The sequence below is a fragment of the Piliocolobus tephrosceles genome, chromosome 7 (assembly GCF_002776525.5).
Source record: "Piliocolobus tephrosceles isolate RC106 chromosome 7, ASM277652v3, whole genome shotgun sequence".
NCBI lineage: Eukaryota > Metazoa > Chordata > Mammalia > Primates > Cercopithecidae > Piliocolobus > Piliocolobus tephrosceles.
The window spans coordinates 67,681,316-67,702,070 of NC_045440.1; the positions used below are offsets into that span (position 1 = coordinate 67,681,316).

Sequence of the window (20,755 nt, forward strand, 5' to 3'; positions counted from 1 at the left end):
TTTTTTTTTTTTTTTTTGAGATACAGTCTTGCTCTGTCGCCCAGGCTGGAGCGCAGTGGTGCAATCTTGGCTCACTGCAACCTTTGCCTCCCGGGTTCACGAGATTCTCCTGCCTCAGCCTCCCGAGGAGCTGGGACTACAGGCGCCTGCCACCATGTCCGGCTACTTTTTTTTTCTGTATTTTTAGTAGAGACAGGGTTTCACCATCTTAGACAGGATGATCTCGAACTCCTGACCTCGTGATCTGCCTGCCTCGGCCTCCCAAAGTGCTGGGATTACAGGCGTGAGCCACTGTGCCCGGCTCTGATCATATTTTTAAGACTACTGCTCATAATCCTGCCCATGTCAATTTATTAGTCTACAATGGAGAATACAGCTTTCAAAGTGAACATGTCCTTATCTGCACTGTACCTGTACATCAAAACTTGTTATCAGGAAGCTAAAAGTGTTAAGAATACATGCCTGATAAACACGAAAATCAGGCAAAGGGATAGAGATGTTTCAGCCAGGCCATAGTCAGGATTGATCAAATATTCCTACCCCTCGACAGAGATTACCTTTCTAGTTACCAGAATTTTCATGAACCCCAGATGATGTATCTTTTTCCTTTGTACAGCAGTATATAAACATTGCCGAATTTTGCTTTTCACTTTTTTCAATGTTCAGTGCTGACTGACCATCCGTTCCATTTCTGCAGATACAGCCTTTCTTTAGCTGTGTTAATGTCATCTATTTAATTCAATCAAAAAACATTTCAGAGTGCATACTACCTGCTGAGCACTATATCAGGTTCTGTGCATACAAGGATAAAGGTAAGAGCCACATTCTCAAGACTCCATCTTCTATTGAGGAAGACCTTCTCTTTCCTGTTTTTGACCTGGGAGATTGCAGGTCTTTTATTTATTTATCTATTTATTGAGACGGAGTCTTGCTCTGTTGCCAGGCTGGAATGCAGTCACGCGATCTAGGCTCACCACAACCTCCAACTCCCGGGTTCAAGCAATTCTCCTGCCTCATCCTCCAGAGTAACTGGGATTACAGGCACGGGCCACCTAAGATTTGTATTTAAGTACACTAGCATTTGTATTTAAGTGACCTCGATCAAAAGGTCAGGAGATCAAGACCATCCTGGCCAACAAGTTGAAACCCCGTCTCTACTAAAAATACAAAAATTAGCTAGGCATGGAGGCGTGGGCCTGTAGTCCCAACTATTTGGGAGGCTGAGGCAGGAGAAATGCTTGAAGCCGGGAGGCGGAGTTTGCAGTGAGCCGAGATGCCACTGTGCTCCAGCCTGGAGACAGAGCAAGACCATCTCAAAACAAAAAGGACAAAAAAGAAATATATAAAGTGAGTAGGACAGTTCCTGACATACCCCCCAATTCACTTACTATGTCTGGCAAACTAAAATCAACAATTCCAGGTTCTAAATTTGTGCAGGGTTTTTAGATCCCCTATTTACTACTCCCCCACACAAGCCAGGAGTATTCATTTTGGTAGATTAAGGCCCAATTCACTGCCATATAGTACTATCAGAAAACAGAATCAAAACCCAGATCACTTTTCTAGTTGAAAGGTTTAATCTCAGCAAAAATAAAACCCTTCCAGTAACTAACAAATTTAAATTTTACTTCATACTTTAAGACTTAGTAAAGCATATTAACAGTTATTTCAAAACAAAGACTAAGCAAATACAGACACTGTAAAAAGTACACCATTGAACAGTATCTGAAATCATCTAAAGCTTTAAATTACACATTTGGTTGATAATATATTTTTCTTTATGCTGAATTATTAAAAACAAATACTTCTTTACATGATTACCATCTATCTCTGTTAGTTATGTTTCTCATGAACTACAACTTATAATAGTTCATTACAATAGATGGCAAAGACTTATTGAGTAGTGAAATTACTTAAATACAAATCCTAGTGTATGAATAAGAAAAATGTGATGAACTGGGAAAGGAAGAAAATGAAATGTAAGAGACTACTAGATGGGAGTGCAGTGAGAATATAAACACCAGAAACTGCAATTCATCAAACAGGAAGTCCTGAAATCACATGACATACAGGAAAATAAAAATTAAAAATAAATGAAAAAGGGGCAAGGTAAGCAGGCTCAATAGAGCCTACCAAAAATTTAAAACGCTTTAAATAAATACAAGTCTGTTTTTTAAAAAGCAATTGCAAGAATAAGACATATTTAAATAATCCGTTGACTATTATTGAGGGAATACCTTAACTTTCTATTTTCCTAATAGTTACTCAATAATCCTATTAACATCTATCCATTAACTGTCAAAATACTAAAAATAATTCTCTCCTGAAATATATAATTAAAAACTTACAATGGCCACAGATTTCTTTTCCCCCAAAGACAACAGGAAAACTCAGTGTATTATATTTACAATTAAGATATACCATCAGAATTAAATGTATCTTACCCATTAATGTTGCTAAAAGACACAAGGAGTACATTTCTTTTTCAGCTTGCTCCTGAAGTTCCTTAGATGACAGTTTACCAGTAACAGCAATATCTTCTTGTTTCACAGTGTGGGCTGAGTGTGCTGCAGCAGACTGGCCACCTTCAGCTTTACTTTTTAGAATTTCTATTGTAATTCTGTCGCCGTGCTGTAAAGGAACTGGTTCCTTTTCCATTCCTGCCTGTGGTGGCATTAACTCTTTAGGAGGAAACCCGTATCGAATACACTGTAAATATGGAGGAATGTTGAATTCTCTGGCTATACTTTCCTGAAGTTCAAAAAAGGTTGTTGAAGACTTAAGGGTAACCATGGACTGTCGTCCATCATTAGTTGTGATTCGGATCTTCTTCTCCTTAGAAGTTGTAGGTGAATAGGGAGCCTTGGTAGGTGTAGCAGGTGCAGAGGATGGACCATCACGAATGGTACTGGGAGAAACAGTCCTGGGTTGCCCTTTTTGTTCTTGTTTTAACTTCTCTGTTTTCCGTTTCTGCATTACAGAAGCCTGTTCCGTAATATTCTGTTGAATAGTTCTTTCAGTTCTACTCATGTTTAACTCCTCCTTGTGCAAAGTTTTTGTTTTCTGTCCGGTAAGAATAATTTTAGTTGGGAGCTGAGACTCTGATTCTTGTCCTTGAACATCTCCAACTCTTTGGGCGTGAGCACCATCTATATTTACAGGAGTATAATCATCGGGATTCTTTTTGGCAGTCTGATGCAATATAGTGTGGACAACTTTCTGAACTAGGATTTCACTCCCAAATTCACCTGGAAAGTGCTTGGTAACAAGTTTCATTGCAACATCGTAAACATTACTATTCAAAGATGAATCACTTTCATACTGGAACCAATATACTGTCTCTCTGACCACTCTTCCACCCCATTCTAAAGTAATAGGGAAAGCTTCTGGTAGATTGTCATACTCCTTACCATCCCAAAAGTGTTTGAATCCACAACCACATTTGCCACCAGTGGACCTAGAATTAGTTCTGTCTCCATCCAAATACACAATAGACCCATCTCCTCTGACCTTTCGCACAGATGTGCCATGGCACCAATTACAAGCTGTTAGGTTACTCAATCCATAGTCTGGTACCAGAACATCTTTCACTGAATCATATGAGCAAACCAAATTGTTCAAGGGAAAGCTATAATTTTTGTCAGTCCTCAGCTGTCCATGAGTACTTTTTGCCAGGTTATACAATTTCCCTCCAGGAGCCAACCACTCTGGAGGAACATGAAGTTCAGAAAGGGCACCACAGAGCAAACATTTGTGAAGGCGATTATCCATTACTGCTTTTTTAGCAGCTGCTGTGACTTCTTCAGGCTGAACTCCTATCACTCCAGTCCTTCTGTAGAAATACTGATGGACATCAGCAACCAAACTAGGATGGATACCATGTTTGTCCATAAAGACTTCTTCCATAGCAGCAACAAGCCTAAGTAAGTATTTATCTTGCAAACTTCTGTCACCTCCAATAACACAACCACCATCCTCTTCAAGTTTGATGTACTTTTTAATAAGGTCCTGAGGCACACCCCATGCTTTAGGAAGCAAATTCATAGGCAGTTTGGGCAAAGCAGCCCCTTTTATGCCTACCAAGGGGATATAATGGTTTCTACCGGAGCTGCTCCATGCAATACAGATTGGTTTGTTCAAATGACCATCTTTCCCAGTGCATTTCTCTGCAGGGATGAGCCCAGGTAGAAAGGTGGCTGAATAATCACCAGAGCTTCTCATGCCACTGAGGGAATCTAACAGAATAATAGGACGATGTAGCACATTGGCAAGACCAAATATGTGGATATTCCTCAGGCCCAAGGGAACACCCTCAGGTGGTACAAACAGAGGGTCACACTCATTGATAATGTCCTCCCACTCAGCGGCATCAATAAAGTCATGGAACAGAGCTTGATATCGGGCCAGGTGCTGCTGAAAGTGCTGTTTAAGATTCTCTCTTAAGGCATGCCAGAAGAGCTCTCGGCCTACTAGAGCCCGAGACACAGCATGCACCAGGCAGTGTCCATCCCCGTCCACATGCACTGGAATGAGACATTCCTGACTTTTATTGGCCCGCTTAATGTCCTCCAGAGTATCATGCAAATACAGGAGGCTTCCGGAGCGGTCCTTGCCATAGCCCACAGTGTTAACATGCTCTGGTTCTATGAGGAAGGCGCGGTCGCCCAGTAAGGCGCAATCGAACAGTTCGCCCTGGTTCATGTCCCGGAGAAGCTTGGCCCGGCCTGTCTGTTTGTCCATTCCATAGCGAGCTAATATGGGCGACAACAATTTGCAGTGATAGTTGGAAAGGCCCATCACCTTTACCAGTTCCGTGTTCTTCTTGGGTGCCCCCGTCACCCCGAGCAGCGCGTTCCGCAGCAGGTTGTGTAGCACTACGTCCGGGTCGGTCACCTCCTCAACCCCCAGCAGCTGTTGCTGCTCGTGCCGCTGGCCGCACTCGGTACACTCGATGCTGACAGAACCGGAGGCCGGGAAGAACAGACGCGCCTGGCACTTCGGATCCGGGCAGCTCCCGGAAAGGATTCTCCGGTCTCTCCGCTTCAAAAGCCCCCCCGAAGCAGCCGCCGACGCCAGGGACGACGGAGTCTGTGGAGCCTCAGGGGGAGGAGGTGGCGGCGGCAGCGGAGGTGGCGGCGGCGGCTGAGACATAGCTCCCGGCTCTCGTGTCTCGCTCCGCGTCCCAAGCGACCCTCAAAAGCTCATAGCCCAGACCCCCACCAACCCGACTCCGGTCTAATCCAGGCCCAGGGCGAAGCACTTTCCTTTCCCTACCAGCTCCTCCTCCTCCTAAGCGAAGGCGGAAGCGCCGGACGTTGTTTCTCTTCTTACTTCTCCACTGCCGTAGCCGTTGCCCCGAACGTAACGGCCACCACCCCACCCCGCACTCACACTCACTCACTCTCGCTCTCTCCCTCAGACATAGACATACACGCCCTCATTGCGTGTGCGCAGGCGCGGCTTCCGCTCTGCCCTCTGGGAATTAGAGTCTTCTAGCCTCTGTGCTGGCCATCGAGCCCTAGGATCTTGAGTCCAGAAGGAACTACAAGTACCGTGAGGCCAAGCGGTTCAGCGCTAGCGGAGAGGAGGAAGAGGACGGCAAGAGGGAAAGGGGCCAAAGAAAGATGGTGACTTGCGTTGCCTGCCGGTAGTTGTAGTTTTACTGGGCTTTCCTCGTCGTCTTCTCCACTCTGCAGCCCAAGCCAAAGAGTCTGAGAGACCACATTTCCTAGGATGCCGTGCGGTGCGTCCAGCTGCACTTCCTCCTTAGGCGGAGGGAAGGATTCAGGGAAGCTTGGTTAAAAACAGAGTTAAAGGCAGTGGGAGTCCAAGGAGAGGGTCTGAAGTTCACGACTACTAGAAGGGGAGGGGAGTGGAAAGGATCTCAGTGAAAAAGGTACAGTAAATAAATGTCCAGGGATACTGTGGGCTGGGAAATTGAATAAATGGTCCAATCTAGGCTGAAAGCCATAAGGGGGAAAATAGTTGATTCTTGGAAGCTCTGCCTTCTCCCCCTCTCTAGTGCGAGTCACTGAGGCGCCATTTGAGTTCTCGTTTCATGCATGTCTTGGCAGTTTACAGTACAAATAACGGTACCTTGGATGTTTGTAGAGTTTTATGTGCATATACAAAGCCTCTTAACTAGGTTTAATTTCATTTGCTCCTTACCACCCTACCTCCCTAGAAAGTAATAAGAGCTATCATTTATTAAATGCTTAATATGTGTCTGGACAGCATTTACGTAACACGATTATCATTTGATCTTAAAAATAACCTTCTTAGGAAATAGGCCCAGAAAGGAAATGACTTGCCAAAGTTCACGCAGCTGATAAGTGACTGGATAGACCTTCAGATCTCAATCCGTGCTCTTTTTACAGATAAGGACATAGGCAGGAAAGGTTAGGCCTGTATTACATAGAATAGTAACTAGCATTTGCTTACTATTGCCTTATAGTTTACATGTTTAGTAATATGTTCACATGTATTATCCTCACCAGCCCAAGGTCAAGTCACCAGTTACGCTGGATCCCAATCTCAAACCTATAGAGTGATTTTTATGCTGCTTCTTACCAAAAAATCCGGCCGGGCGCGGTGGCTTACGCCTGTAATCCCAGCACTTTGGGAGGCCGAGGCGGGTGGATCACGAGGTCAGGAAATCGAGACCAGCCTGGCTAACACGGTGAAACCTCGTCTCTACTAAAAATACAAAAAATTAGCCAGGCGTGGTGGCGGGCGCCTGTAGTCCCAGCTACTCTCGGGAGGCTGAGGCAAGAGAATGTCGTGAACCCGGGAGGCGGAGCTTGCAGTGAGCCGAGATTGCGCCACTGCACTCCAGCCTGGGCGACAGAGCGAGACTCCGTCTCAAAAAAAAAAAAAAATGTTAGGCTCAGATCTTTTGCTAGGCCTTAGAATCTCCTCTTAGTGATGCAGGGATGTTTACTGTTAAGGAGTCAACAGATTTATTCTTTTTTCACCTGTGTAGGAAACTGTCTCTTCATACAGAACAATATTCATATGTTAATTGAAAGCTAGTATTAATTATTTTTGTACATTCGTCCCCTTTCACTTATCATTCCTGGAATTCCTGCTTTCTGGAAGCTTAGTATCACCTTAGGTAAGTGGACTACCTCAAAAGTTCTAAAACATTTGGCACAAACTAGAGACATTAGTGAAGTCCATGAGATCATTTGAGTCTTCTGTAGCTGCCCGGGAAACCTCCTGATTAGGTTTTGTGTGTGCGTGTGTGTATGTTTATGTGTATGTATGTAGAATTTGATGCTTTGAAATGAACCATCTGTAAAATAGAGGCCCATAAAGGGTATTAGTTTTGATGTGCACCTAATTGTTACAATTTTCTTGAAAAGAAATTAAATATTTGAAAGAGAAATCCTTCGACTGTTATTTTCTTGCCGATTTTACCGCCATGATGGACCCAACCAAGAGAAGTGATTTTTTCCTATCTTGGGATATTTTTCTTTATTTTTTATTTTATTTTATTTTTTTTGAGACAGAGTTTCACTGTTGTTGCCCAGGCTGGAGTGCAATGGCGCCATCTCGGCTTACCATAACCTCCACCTACTGGGTTCAAGCGATTATCCTGCCTCAGCCTACCGAGTAGCTGGGATTATAGGCATACGCCACCACGCCCGGCTAATTTTGTATTTTTAGTAGAGACAGGGTTTCTCCATCTTGCTCAGGCTGGTCTTGAACACCTGACCTCAGGTAATCCACCCGCTTTGGCTACCCAAAGTGCTGGGATTACAGGCGCCAGCTACTTGCCCGGCCGGAGGGGATATTTTTCAATAAAGTTTTTCTCAAATAATTAATGCAGGAAAAGTTGTTTATTCTAATACGTTTGGTGGTAACTACACAGATTGGTTTTGGCACTGATTTTTTATTAACAATTGAATGCTTTATGAGTAGAGAAATTGGATATCTCCTTTAAGTGGAGATTATTTTATGCTGTGACTGAAAGGTTACACCTGCAGTGAAACTTTTTCTCATACAGAATCCAAATAATTGAATTAAAGCTTTGTAGCACATGAGATGACAACAGTCTGCAATTCTAACACCGTCATGTACTTTTATATCTTAACAACACCAAGCCAAATTTTTCTTATTGATGATACATATAGTGAAGTAGATTTTTAAAATTGTATTTGAATGTGTCATTCTGAATCATACCTTTACAAAATAATCACTTCCCACCCCACTGAAGAAATGAGAAGCCTTTTTCTGGCTTGTCTAGATCATTTTTTAAGTTTGTAGATGCACTCAAAGTTCAGAAAGTAAGAAAGCTAACATACAAGGGCAATGAAATTAATCATGCCACGTTTAATGTGTGAATTAATTCTTTATTACTAGCACTTAGAAGGCATGGGTACCTACAAAGAAAAAAAAATTGTTAGATCAAAAATGGGACATACTGTTTCTTATAAGAGCATAGGAGTGTAGAAAGCCTCTCACCTGCTTATGCAAGATCTACAGGCTTCCTTCCTCCATCCCCCCCAAATTCCATGATCTTGCCTAATGAAGATTAACTTAACTACCTAATTAACTTTCACAGGATTTTTGTGGGGTAGATAATAGTTTTTGCCCTGACATTAGCTGTGCTGATACACATCTCTTCTACCACCATCACCCCAGCATCACTAATATCTAAATTGCCAAAATTCAGTTGAAATTGAAATTCATCTTTTTCATAGTTTCTAGTATGGCACTTGTAAACTCCCTGTATTGCTTTTAACAAACATGGTAAATGTAAATGCAGAAGTCACCCACGTTTACCAACAGAACAACTATCATTGTTCTTGATCTTTTATATTTTATATATATAAGGAAGGGAATCATAACTTTGGGGATTGCTGTAAGTTGGCCACATACCTGCTTATATAAACTATACGTCTTTACTAAGAATTGACTGTGTTCTTCCAGACCCGTACCACATATAGTCAGACTTCCAGTCACAAGCTTCCACTGAAGCTCGAAGTGGATTTGTGAGCACTAATTACTGAAGTAGGTATTATAAGAATTTAAAGGGATGCAATATTTCATCTCTGTCTCGGAGGAGCTTAGAGTTTAATAGAAGAGAGAGGTTAAACTAAATTGTTCATAAATATAAGTAGAATAAAGCATAGAATCAAAATACAGGAAATATCACAAATGCTGAGAAAATGTAATTGAGGATTTATTATAGGGCAATGTTTTGAGTATATCATCTTAATCTTTAAAACACTCCTGTGATACAGTATTGTCCTTATCATACAGGATAAGATTTAACTCTAAAGGTTAACATCGTTTTTATTACCACCAGCTATGAAATAGAGCTGGGCTTCAAATCAAGGTTTTCCCTTGTTCGGCACTCAGTCTTTCCACTACATCACAGCTGCTTACTGATTTGAGAGAGAATTAGCCAAGAAGTCAATACAAACTGGTGGCCAGTAGCCAAACTCGGCTTGATGTAGTTTTGTTGGGTCAGCAGCAGTTTAACTTCTTTTTTGTTGTTGTTTCTTTTTTCTTTGAGACGGAGTCTCGCTCTGTCGCCCAGGCTGGAGTGCAGTGGCACGATCTCGGCTCACTGCAAGCTCTGCCTCCTGGGTTCACGCCATTCTTCTGCCTCAGTCTCTGAATAGCTGGGACCACAGGCGCCCGCCACCACGCCCGGCTAATTTTTTTTTTTTTTTTTTTTTTTGCATTTTTAGTAGAGATTGGGTTTCACCTTGTTAGCCAGGATGGTCTTGATCTCCTGACCTAGTGATCCGTCTGCCTCGGCCTCCCTAAGTGCTGGGATTACAGGCGTGAGCCACCGTGCCCGGCCTTTTTTTTTTTTTCCCTAATGTGAATGTCTTTGAGCAGTGGCCAGTATTTCACTCTTTAAGGCCTTACACCAGGGCCCCTTGAGACAAATGACCAAGTACAGAGCTACAAGTTATTCCTTCACACAGTAGTCCTCAAGCTTTAATGTGCATGACAGTCAAATGGAAGGCTTACTAAAACACAGATTGCTGGGCTCCATCTTAGAATGAGTGTATCTGAGGTGGAGCCTGAGAATTACATTTCTAGCAAGTTCTCTGGTTGCAGATGCTGCCAGTCCTTGCAAGGATCACACTTTGAGAATCACTGCTTACCAAACTTGTAGGACACTTTTGGGGAAGGTCTTGTTGTTGTGTTTCTGTTGTTTGTAATACAAAAGGAATTGCGTGTCAGAATGTGCAGAAATAGGTAAAAAAAAAAAAAAAAAAAAGAAAATTAAAATTATCTATCAATTAGAGACTATAACTGCTAACATTTTTAATGGACCATTCAAGCTCTTTTTTTTTCTATGTGTATATAGTATGTGCATTTTTGGAAACAAAAATTATATAAAAATAGCTATTAACACCTTTTTAGCATCTATTGTGCACCAGGATCTTTACACGTAGTATTTACTTAATCCTTTTAATATCCTTATGAAGCGGGTACCATTACTGTTATTATTTTTCGGGTGGAGAACTTGAGGCTCAGAAAGGTTAAGTAACTTGTTCAGTGTCTCATTGCTAGTAGGTAGCATAATTAGGATTAAAACCAAAGCAGGGCTGGGCTCACACCTGTAATCTCAGTTTGTTGGGAGGCCAGGATAGGTGGATCACTTGAGGCCAGGAGTTCGAGACCAGCCTGGCCAACATGGTGAAACCCTGTCTCTATTAAAAATACAAAAATCAGCCAGGCATGGTACCTGCCTGTAGTCCCAGCTACTTGGGAAGCTGAGACAGGAGAATTGCTTGAATGCTGTAGATGAAGGTTGCAGTGAGCCAAGATCACGCCACTGCTCTCCAGTCTGGGTGACAGAGTGAGACTCTGCCTTAAAACAAAAAACAAAAAGGAAAACAAAAAATAAAATCAAAGCAATCTGGTGCCAGAACCACTCTGCTATACTGACTCTATAAGAGTGCATATCGTTTTTCTCCTGTATTGTGTAATCACATCATGAGCAATCTTGTTATTAGATATTTCTTGTTTAACATTTAATTTTTAAATTTTATGTAATTTTTTGTTTAAGAGACAAGGTCTTATTATGTTGCCTAGGCTGGAGTTGAACTCTTGGGCTCAAACTATCCTCCTACCTCAGCCTCCCAAGTAACTGGAACCTCCAGCACGTACCACCACACTCATCTTCTTATTAACATTTTAAGTGAAAGTCTACTTTTTTCTCTTAAAATATTTGAAACATTTAAAGGTATACACAAAAATAATGTAAAAAAACTCATGCAACCACTACTAGATTTAACAAATGTTAATTTTTCAGCATATTTGCTTCATAATCCCCCCTCTTTAAAAAACACATTATAGGCCGGGTGCAGTGCCTCATACCTGTAATCCCAGCACTTTGGGAGGCCGAGACAGGCGGATCAGAAGGTCAGGAGATCGAGACCATCCTGACTAACACGGTGAAATCCTGTCTCTACTAAAAATACAAAAAAAATTAGCTGGGCCTGGTGGCAGGTGCCTGTAGTCCCAGCTACTCGGGAGGCTGCGGCAGGAGAATGGGCGTGAACCCGGTGGCAGAGCTTGCAGTGAGCCGAGATCGCGCCACTGCGCTCCAGCCTGGGTGACGGAGCAAGACTCCATCTCACTCTGTCACCCAGACTGGAGAGCAGTGGCGTGATCTCGGCTCAGGCTCACTGCAACCTTCATCTACAGCATTCAAGCAATTCTCCTATCTCAGCTTCCCAAGTAGCTGGGACTACAGGCGGGTACCATGCCTGGCTGATTTTTGTATTTTTAATAGAGACAGGGTTTCACCATGTTGGCCAGGCTGGTCTTAAACTCCTGACTTCAGGTGATCAGCCCTCCTTGGGCTCCCAAAGTGCTGGGATTACAGGTGAGCCACTGCGCCTGGCCCAATGAGGTGGATTTTTAAAAGTAAAAGAAAAAAATTGAGTTCCAGAGCTAGAAGTTCCATCCTCCGTCTGCCTGAAGCATGCCTCCTGCAATCTTTTTTCTTTTCTAAGGACCAACAAAGTCGTCACTACAACATAAAGGACCCTTTATAATCTGGCACCTGGCTTCTCTGACATTATTTCCGTGGTTTGTGTGCTTCAGCCACACTGACCTCCTTGTGGGTCCTCAAACATTGCAAGTACATTCCTATCTTAGGACCTTGGCACTTGCTCTTCTGCCTGGAAAACTCCTCCCAGGTAGAATTTATATAGTTGTCAGCTCAAATCTCAGTTCCAATGAGATGGTTTTTCTAACCAATGTCTCTAAAACACCACCTCTGTCCTTTTTCTCTCTTCCCCTATCCCACTCATTTTCTTTCTTTTTTTTTTTTTTTTTTTTCTCCATCGCCCAGGCTGGAGTGCAGTTGCGCGATTTTGGCTTACTGCAACCTCCGCCTCCTGGGTTCAAGCAATTCGCCTGTCTCAGCCTCCTGAGTAGCTGGGACTACAGGCACCCACCACCAAGCCCGGCTAAATTTTGTATTTTTAGTAGAGATGGGATTTCACCATGTTGATCAGGCTGGTCTTGAACTCCTGACCCAGGTGATCCACCCTGCTTGGCCTCCCAAAGTGCTGGGATTATAGGTGTGAACCACTGTGCTTGGCCCCCACTCATTTTTTTTACACCACTAATCATCAGAAATTATATGATTACTTGTCTGTTGTAGTCCTTGCCCACTAGACTCTTTAGTAAGGCTTTTCATAAGGGTGGGCAGTTTGTTGATTGTTGGATTCCCTGTGCGAGGCATATATAGCCTCAATAAATATTGTTGAATGAATTAATGGCTATCATCTATGGCAGTGTGTTTCAGCCTGATATTCAAGCATAAGTTCCTGGAGAATCCACCATTTCTTTACAGTTTAAAAATGTTTGTGTTGTCATTTTGATGCTAATCTAAAGCAAAGTCATATTATTTGTGATTTTTTTTCCAGATGGCATCTTAAAACATAAAGTTTTGAGTGCCTAAATTCACAGAGTTTAGGATTTTGTTTTTATCAGTTGAAAGCCAAAGAACATTGTGACAAAACATGTAAGGTTTCACGATCATTTTGAGAAAAGAGGTGGGAGAGTTGAGTCATCACATGTCACACAGTAGCCCATGGCAAACTCAGTGCTGTAACTGTCAGTGCCACGTTCCCACTAAAAATAGAAATTCTGCATAACACGCAGGTACTTACATATATTTGCAAAAACTTAGTCACTGTAAGTAAAGTAGTAAATACACAATGAGGAATTTTTTTTTTTTTTTTTTTTGGTTCCCAGGAAGAATTAGATACTATATAATTCAGATTTTAAATAGTCAAAAAATACTAACCTTGTCTTAAAGTAAGACTCTGCTAAAGATTTATCAAGTGATATTCAAACAAAACCGGCTTTCTGGGGTTTTGTAGTGCCAGAATTTTTATTAAAATTTGAGATCTGGTTATTTCAAGCTAGCAACAAAAGACCAGGAAGTTAATAATGTAGTGTATTTGTGCAAACGGGTGTTTTTGCATTGACATTATTAAATGTACAGAGGGCCTGGGAGCCGTGATTCATGCCTGTAATCTCAGCACTTTGGGAAGCTTAGACTGGAGGATTACTTGAGGCCAGGAGTTCAAGACCAACTTTGTCAACCCCATCTCTCTTTTTTTTTTTTTTTTTTTTGAGACGGAGTCTTGCTCTGTTGCCCGGGCTGCAGTGCAGTGGCCGGATCTCAGCTCACTGCAAGCTCCGCCTCCCGGGTCCACGCCATTCTCCTGCCTCAGCCTCCCGAGTAGCTGGGACTACAGGCGCCCGCCACCTCGCCCGGCTAGTTTTTTTGTATTTTTAGTAGAGACGGGGTTTCACCGTGTTAGCCAGGATGGTCTCGATCTCCTGACCTCGTGATCCGCCCGTCTCGGCCTCCCAAAGTGCTGGGATTACAGGCTTGAGCCACCGCGCCCGGCCGTCAACCCCATCTCTACAAGTAATAAATTTAAAATTTTAAAAAATTAGCCAGCTGTACTGGTGTGTGCCTATAGTCCTAGCTACTGGGGAGGTTGAGACAGGAGGACTGATTGAACCCAGGAGTTTGAGGCTGCAGTGAGCTATGATAGTACCACTGCACTCCAGCCTGGGTGACAGGGAGAGATGCTGTCTCTAAAATAAAAATAAACAATAGATTAGAAGTTGAATCTTAATGCTCATAAACCTAACACTTTACAATTCAAGTTACTATTGATTTTAGTTTATTTTTGTATTTATTCATTTATTTTTTGAGACAGAGTCTCACTCTGTTGTCTAGGCTGGAATGGAGTGGCTCAACCTCGGCTCCCTACAATCTCCACCTCCCAGGTTCGATTCTCCTGCCTTAGTCTCTGGAGTAGCTAGGATTACAGGCATGTGCCACCATACCCAGCTAATTTTCATATTTTATTTTATTTTATTTTATTTTTGTAGAAATGGGGTTTTGCCATGTTGGCCAGGCTGGTCTTGAACTCCTGACCTCAGGTGATCCGCCTGCCTCAGCTTCCCAAAGTGCTGGGACAGGTGTGAGCCACCATGCCCAGCCGAGTTACTATTAATTTTAAACGGCAAAACCAAACAACCAATATTGTTGGAGCAGAAGAATGCTTATCACTGCAATTGTATTACTTTTGCCTGTTACCTGTTTTTATTTTCCCTTTATTTAGAACCTGAAGGATGCTTTTAGGGTGGAAGAATATAAAGTTTAAGAATTTACTTAAGTGAAAGACTTGTTTTATCTTCATTCTAGTAAGAATCTTGAGTTTTTGTAGAAGGGCCCGATCCGTCTCTCTGATCCATTTAACTCGTCTCCTAAACACAGTCTAATTCAGTTCCTTTTGTATGACATAAAAATCAGAATAAGAAGTACCTGACATACTTTCTACATCTGTAGTTGCAGAAGACATTTTAATAGGTAAGAGCAAAAGCACAAGCCTGCGTACTTCTTTTTTAAGTGGATCATTTAAATAAATCCTTTCGTATTATTCCAAGATATAAGTGCATTGTGATGATGTGTAAGAATTTAAATATAAGGCACTCTGCAAGCAGGGTTTTTTATGTAGGTGGGCAGCAGTTTATTGTAGGAAATTATGTGTATGTACTAAGTTAAAGCATCAGCACTAGGTGTCCACAGGTTACATCAAAGAGGGCCTCAAATTGAGTATCAGTAAAATCACAAGAAATGGACTACATCTTTTATAAGGACACCTCTGGTACAGCATTTTCCTGTTCAAACATTAATTTCCACATAGCCTGGAATTCTATGGATATTAGTAGGCATCTTGTTGAGGGAAGAGTTCTGTAGTCAAATGTGGACTAAATTAGTTTTATTCTTTTTCCACTGTAGGTCTTCTCAGAGCCTTTCTATGCTAAGGACATTGTGACTCTCCAGAGAGCAACAGTGATGGCTCTAGAATGTCTAGAAAAAAGAAGGGCTTAATGTCAGGAGTCTGCTGGGGGCACACAACACTGGACTATGTCCTCCTGCACATTGTTTCATATCGAGTGTTTATTTTGTGGTGATCTGGGATGCTGATAGAAATAATTGGATGTTACTGCCCTAAGCCACCTCTGCACTATTTTCGTTATTTGTTTATTTATTTATTGAGACAGAGTCTCGCTCTGTCACCCAGGCTGGATTGTAGTGGTGTGATCTTGGCTCACGGCAACCTCCGCCTCCCAGGTTCAAGCGATTCTCCTACCTCAGCCTCCCAAGTAGCTGGAATTACAGGCACCTGCTACCATACCTGGCTAATTTTTGTAGTTTTTGTAGAGACGAGTTTCACCATGTTGGCCAGGCTCATCTCAAACTCTTGACATCAGGTGATCCACCTGCCTCGGCCTCCCTGCTGGGATTACAGGCATGAGCCACTGTGCCTGGTCCTCTCTGCACTATTATTGATATGTAGCATTTTCACACTTCTATGGCTATGAAACCATTTTGAACCTGTATCAGAGGCGCACACTTTAGGAAAAACCAATACAGACAATAGTGCCTCTTGTTATGGTTTTTGCTTTTATCAGAGTGTTGGAAAAGGTCCTCTTTATCCCCAAGATCAGTTAATGCTTCCTTATGTTGTCATTTCTGTGGGCTTTTTTCCATTTAATGTTTTAATCCAGTTGAAATATATTTTTGTATATGATGTAAAAGACATTCAGCTCATTTTGTGCATGTATTTATTGATTGAAAAATGCCAGTTATTCCCAAACCTTGCATTAAATGTGTTTTTGTTTTTGTTTTCAGGTATGGAACCCTTCAGATCAAAGCTTACCAATAAATTCAGTATGTAGAACAGATTAGTGTAGTTGAAGTGGGGAAGAATGAGAGTTAACTCAACCAGCCAGCACCCCCTACCCCCATTCCCACACTTTCCCTCATGGGAGGCTGCCAGGAGCACTTTGAAAACCATTGGAAAGGCTGGGCACGGTGGCTTACGCCTATAATCCCAGCACTTTGGGAGGCCAAGCAGGCGGATCACCTGAGGTCAGGAGTTCAAAACCAGCCTGGCCAACTTGGCGAAACCCCATCTTTACTGAAAATATGAAAATTAGCCAGGCACAGTGGTGCACATCTATAATCCCATCTACTGGAGAGGCTGAGGGAAGAGAATCGCTTGAACCGGGAGGCAGAGGTTGCAGTGAGCTGAGATTGTGCCATTGCACTCCAACCTGGGTAACAGAGTGAGACTTCGTCTCAAAAAAAAAAAAAAAATCGTTGGAAAAATTCATCCTCTTATAAATGACTTGAAATGCCACCTCCGTAATATACTACATTAAAAACTTTACATACTTCAATTGTTTTTCTCTTTTTGTGCCAAGTCATACTTTAAAGAGCCCAAGAGCTTTATAACGTAACAAAAGAAGAAACTGAAATGTCTAATAAATGTGTATGTAACAATATGAGTTGTTTGTGTCTTTTTTGGCCTATAAAATTAGCATAGATCTTTAAAATAATATGCAGCATTGGTAAGAGCTGAATAAATACCTTTAATATAGAGAAGATTTAACTTAGTTAAACTATGTTTGGTAGATAACGTGTGTCAAAAGTTTATAATGCTCATCGTTTGATCCAGCATCTCATAGGGTTTCACCCTAAAGAAATAAACAGAAGCATGTGAAAAAAATTTGCTATTTATATTATTGACAAAATTGAAGATGATCAATAACAGTGTGGGACTGGATAAATGAATCATGGCACATCCCCATGAGATGGGATACTCTTCAGCCATAGAAGTGATACTGTAGAAAGAAAAATATTGAGTGCTTGTGATGAATCTGGCACCATACCAGGCACCTCATTTATACTGTCTTAAGCCTAACAATACCTCTATACGATCGGTATTATTATTCCCATTTATAAGTGAGAACACACTCAGAGAAGTTAGGTAAGGTTCAAACAACTAGTAAGGTAGTGTTGCTGAACTTCAACCCATGTCTACTCTTAACCCTTATTCTTAGCCCCTGTCATGATACAGGAAAATACTATTTACTGACAGGTTGTTTTAATGCAATTTAACTGACATTAAACATCAAATGAAAACTCCTATATGCAATCCCTTCTTCCTTTCCAAAGTTCCTAGGCTTGGTAATTTTTTATCCTAAAGTGAATTTGTATGTTTTTTATTGCTTATGAAAGTGTTACGTGCCTACTCTAAGAGTTCAAACTGTACAGAATGTTATAAAGTAGCTGCATCTTTAGTTGTAAATTATACCATCTGTATATGATATGATGGATTCATAGGCTCTTTCTATTCCCTCAATTCTGTTCTTGCTGTGGTATCAGCTTGTGGGCCCTGGTTTTGGATAGAGATGAACTAGAAAGGCAAACTGAGTGGAGTGCAGGTGTGGGTGCTTGACTTTCACCACAGGTGATTAGAAACACTGATTCTGGAGCCAGTCTGGCTAGATGGAGTCCCAGCTCTTACTTACCAGCTGTTTCGACGGGCAACTAATAGGAGTGCTTACTGCTTGTGATATGCGTACATGGTTTCCCCATTTGGTCTTTATGAGTTAGATATTTTTATTCCCTTTTTATACAGATGACAAAACTAAAATTCAGGAAGGTTACATATGGAAGTAGAATGAATCATTAGACCCATTTCTAGGACTATGGACAAGATAAATACTGACAGCTGCTTGGCCAGGAGATAGCAAAATGGTGACAAATGAGAAACAGACCTGCATAGCCGTCACACCCTCTAAAACTAAGGGGTATTGTTTTAAGATAGAGGACTGGGTATCAGAAAGCTGTGCTTTGAAAACTTGACTGCTTTTAAGTATTTCCTATTTTGTTCTCATTTTGTAGGTATTAGAATTATTTCTGAATTTATCAGTCTCTCATTTGTGCTTTGGGAAAGCAAAAAAGGCGAAAGGGGTCCTTGGCCATCTTCTGCTGGAGCTTTTAGGGAGGATGTGTGTCTGAGAGACCAGATGTGCCGAGTTTGAAATCCCAGAAGCCCAAGAGGAAAAGAACCACAGGGAGGAAAAGACTGTCCAAAGGCTTCTGGAGTCTTCTCTGCTCTAACCTTGGAAGGTTTTGAACAATATTTCTCAGAGGATGGCCTTTCACTTACTCATCTGTCCAGCATGACTCATCCCCAGGAGTGTTGAGTAAGTGAAATTTTGCTGTATTCATGTTTTTGTGACTTATAAAATATGATGATAAGGAGAGAACATGAACTCTAGAGTCAGACATGTTAGCTCGGACATGATGCTCTTGGCTTTGTCATTTAGTAGTTGAGTAATTTTGGGCAAGCTAACATCTCTGGTCTTTCTCATCTGTAAAATGAGAATAAATGAAACCTACTAACCAGAATTGGTATGAAAATGAAATGTGGCAGAAAAAAATGAAAGTGAATAGTATCACCACTGACACACAGGCACTCAAGGCCCTTCCTGTCTCTAATCAGGTATAGATTTGGGGCAACATTTGGCCAGGTCTTGTTTATCTTTCTGTTCATCTCTTCTGTCTAATTCAGTGCTTTGTTTACAATGAATGTCTTACAAATGCTGACTGAACAACACTAGCATACCTGCATGAACAATAGGTACATAAATTTTAGATGTATTTTAATGCTTATTAATCTATCCTGTCAGAGAAGAACTGCCAGTTATAGATAAATATGCCAGGTCAGGGCTGAAGAGTTGGGCAGGTTGTTATCTGCATGGGGTCACTAGGCTCCAGTGGAGAAGTGGGGGCTAAGCTCTCACCCCCTCTGCAGCCACCTGGCACCCAGTTCCAGTTTGCTGAAAGAGAACCTTTTACCAGCTGACAACTGTCTCATCTCTTCTGAGGTTTCCTCTTATAAACAATTTGCTCTGCTTGAGTTTTTTTTATTTTGAAATTATGAAATACTTAAAATGTAAAGAAGATAATGTGACACACATTTACCCATAATTGAGATTGCCATAATTGCTATAACTTTTTCAAAATTTTGACTTGATTTCAGACTTTTAGAAAAATTGGCCAAGTGTGATGGCTCATGCCTGTAATCCCAGCACTTTGGGATGCCAAGGTGGGTAAATTACTTGAACCCAGCAGTTCGAGACTTGCCTGGGCAACATAGTAAGACCTCGTCTCTACTAAAAACAAATTAAAAAATAATTAGCCAACCATGGTGGTGCATGCCTGTAGTCCCAGCTACTCGGGAAGCTGAGGCAAGAGGATAACCTGAGCCCAGGGGAGTTGAGGCTGAAGCCTGGGTGACAGAGGAAGACCCTGCCTCAAAAAAAGAAAAAAGAAAAAGAAAAATTATTTTTATTACAAAGAATTCCCATATACCTTCCACAGTTTCCCAAATGTTAATATTTTCCCACATTTGCTTTATCCTTGTCTCTCGATATTACATTTGCTGGTTATATTTTTCTGAACCATTTAGGAGAAATTTGCATACATGATGACTGTTTCCTCCTAAATACTCCAGTCCTAATTTTCTAAAAATAAGGACATTCTCTTACACAACCATGGAACAGTTATCAAAATCTGGAAAACTAACATTGATAGAATACTTTAATCTACATACCTTATTCAGATTTCACCAGTTGTCCTAATAATGTACTAAAATTATTTCTGGATTATGTCTATCTCATTTATAGTAAAAGAAAATCCTGGATTATGCATTACACTCTGTTGTGTATCTTTAGTCTCCTTCATGCTGAACACTTCCTCAGTCTGGCTTTATGTTTCATGACATTGACATTTTATAAAAATACAGGCCAGTTTTTTTTTTTTTTTTTTTCCTTTTTGAGATGGAGTCTCATTCTGTTGCCCAGGCTGGAGTGCAGTGGTGCGATCTCGGCTCACTGCAACCACTGCCTTCCAGGTTCAAGCGAGTCTCCTGCCTCAGCCTCCCAAGTAGCTGGGACTACAGGTCCCTGCCACCACGCCAGGCTAATTTTTTGTATTTCAGTAGAGATGGGTTTCACTGTGTTGCCCAGGGGTGGTCTTGACCTCCTGAGCTCACATAATCAGCCCACCTCGGCCTCCCTAAGTGCTGGGATTACAGGCGTGAGCCACTGCGCCCGGCCTAGGCCAGTTACTTTTGCAGAATATCCTTCCATTTGGATTTGTATTCTCTCCCCTCCCCTCCCCTCTCCTCCCCTCCCCTCCCCTCCCCTTTCTCTCCCTCCTTCCTTCCTTCCTTCCTTCCTTCCTTCTTTCCTTTCTTCCTTCCTTCTTTCCTTCCTTCCTTCTAAAGCATTTTAGGTAGAGCTAAAACTTCACCTCTGCACCTATCTCCTGCTCTCCTTGTCTGTTTCTTCCTTTGTCAAGGAACCTTCTTTCTAATGT

The 20,755-nt window shown here is 41.7% G+C and overlaps 2 protein-coding genes across 2 annotated transcripts in view; one reads left to right on the top strand and one right to left on the bottom strand.

Annotated features, from left to right (window-relative positions):
- The window catches only part of VCPIP1 (valosin containing protein interacting protein 1), a 40,759-nt gene extending 35,320 nt beyond the window's left edge, over positions 1-5,439 (bottom strand). Inside the window, exon 1 of the mRNA XM_023222373.1 lies at positions 2,445-5,439. Coding sequence (XP_023078141.1) covers positions 2,445-5,151 — 2,707 coding nt within the window. The 5' untranslated portion in view covers positions 5,152-5,439. The remainder of the gene's footprint in view (positions 1-2,444) is intronic.
- A 182-nt stretch (positions 5,440-5,621) lies between these two features.
- Positions 5,622-20,755, top strand: part of LOC111549202 (serine/threonine-protein kinase Sgk3) — a 194,759-nt gene continuing 179,625 nt past the window's right edge. The window contains exons 1-2 of the mRNA XM_023222321.2: positions 5,622-5,896; positions 18,272-18,576. The gene's annotated coding sequence lies outside the window, so the exon portion shown is untranslated. The remainder of the gene's footprint in view (positions 5,897-18,271; positions 18,577-20,755) is intronic.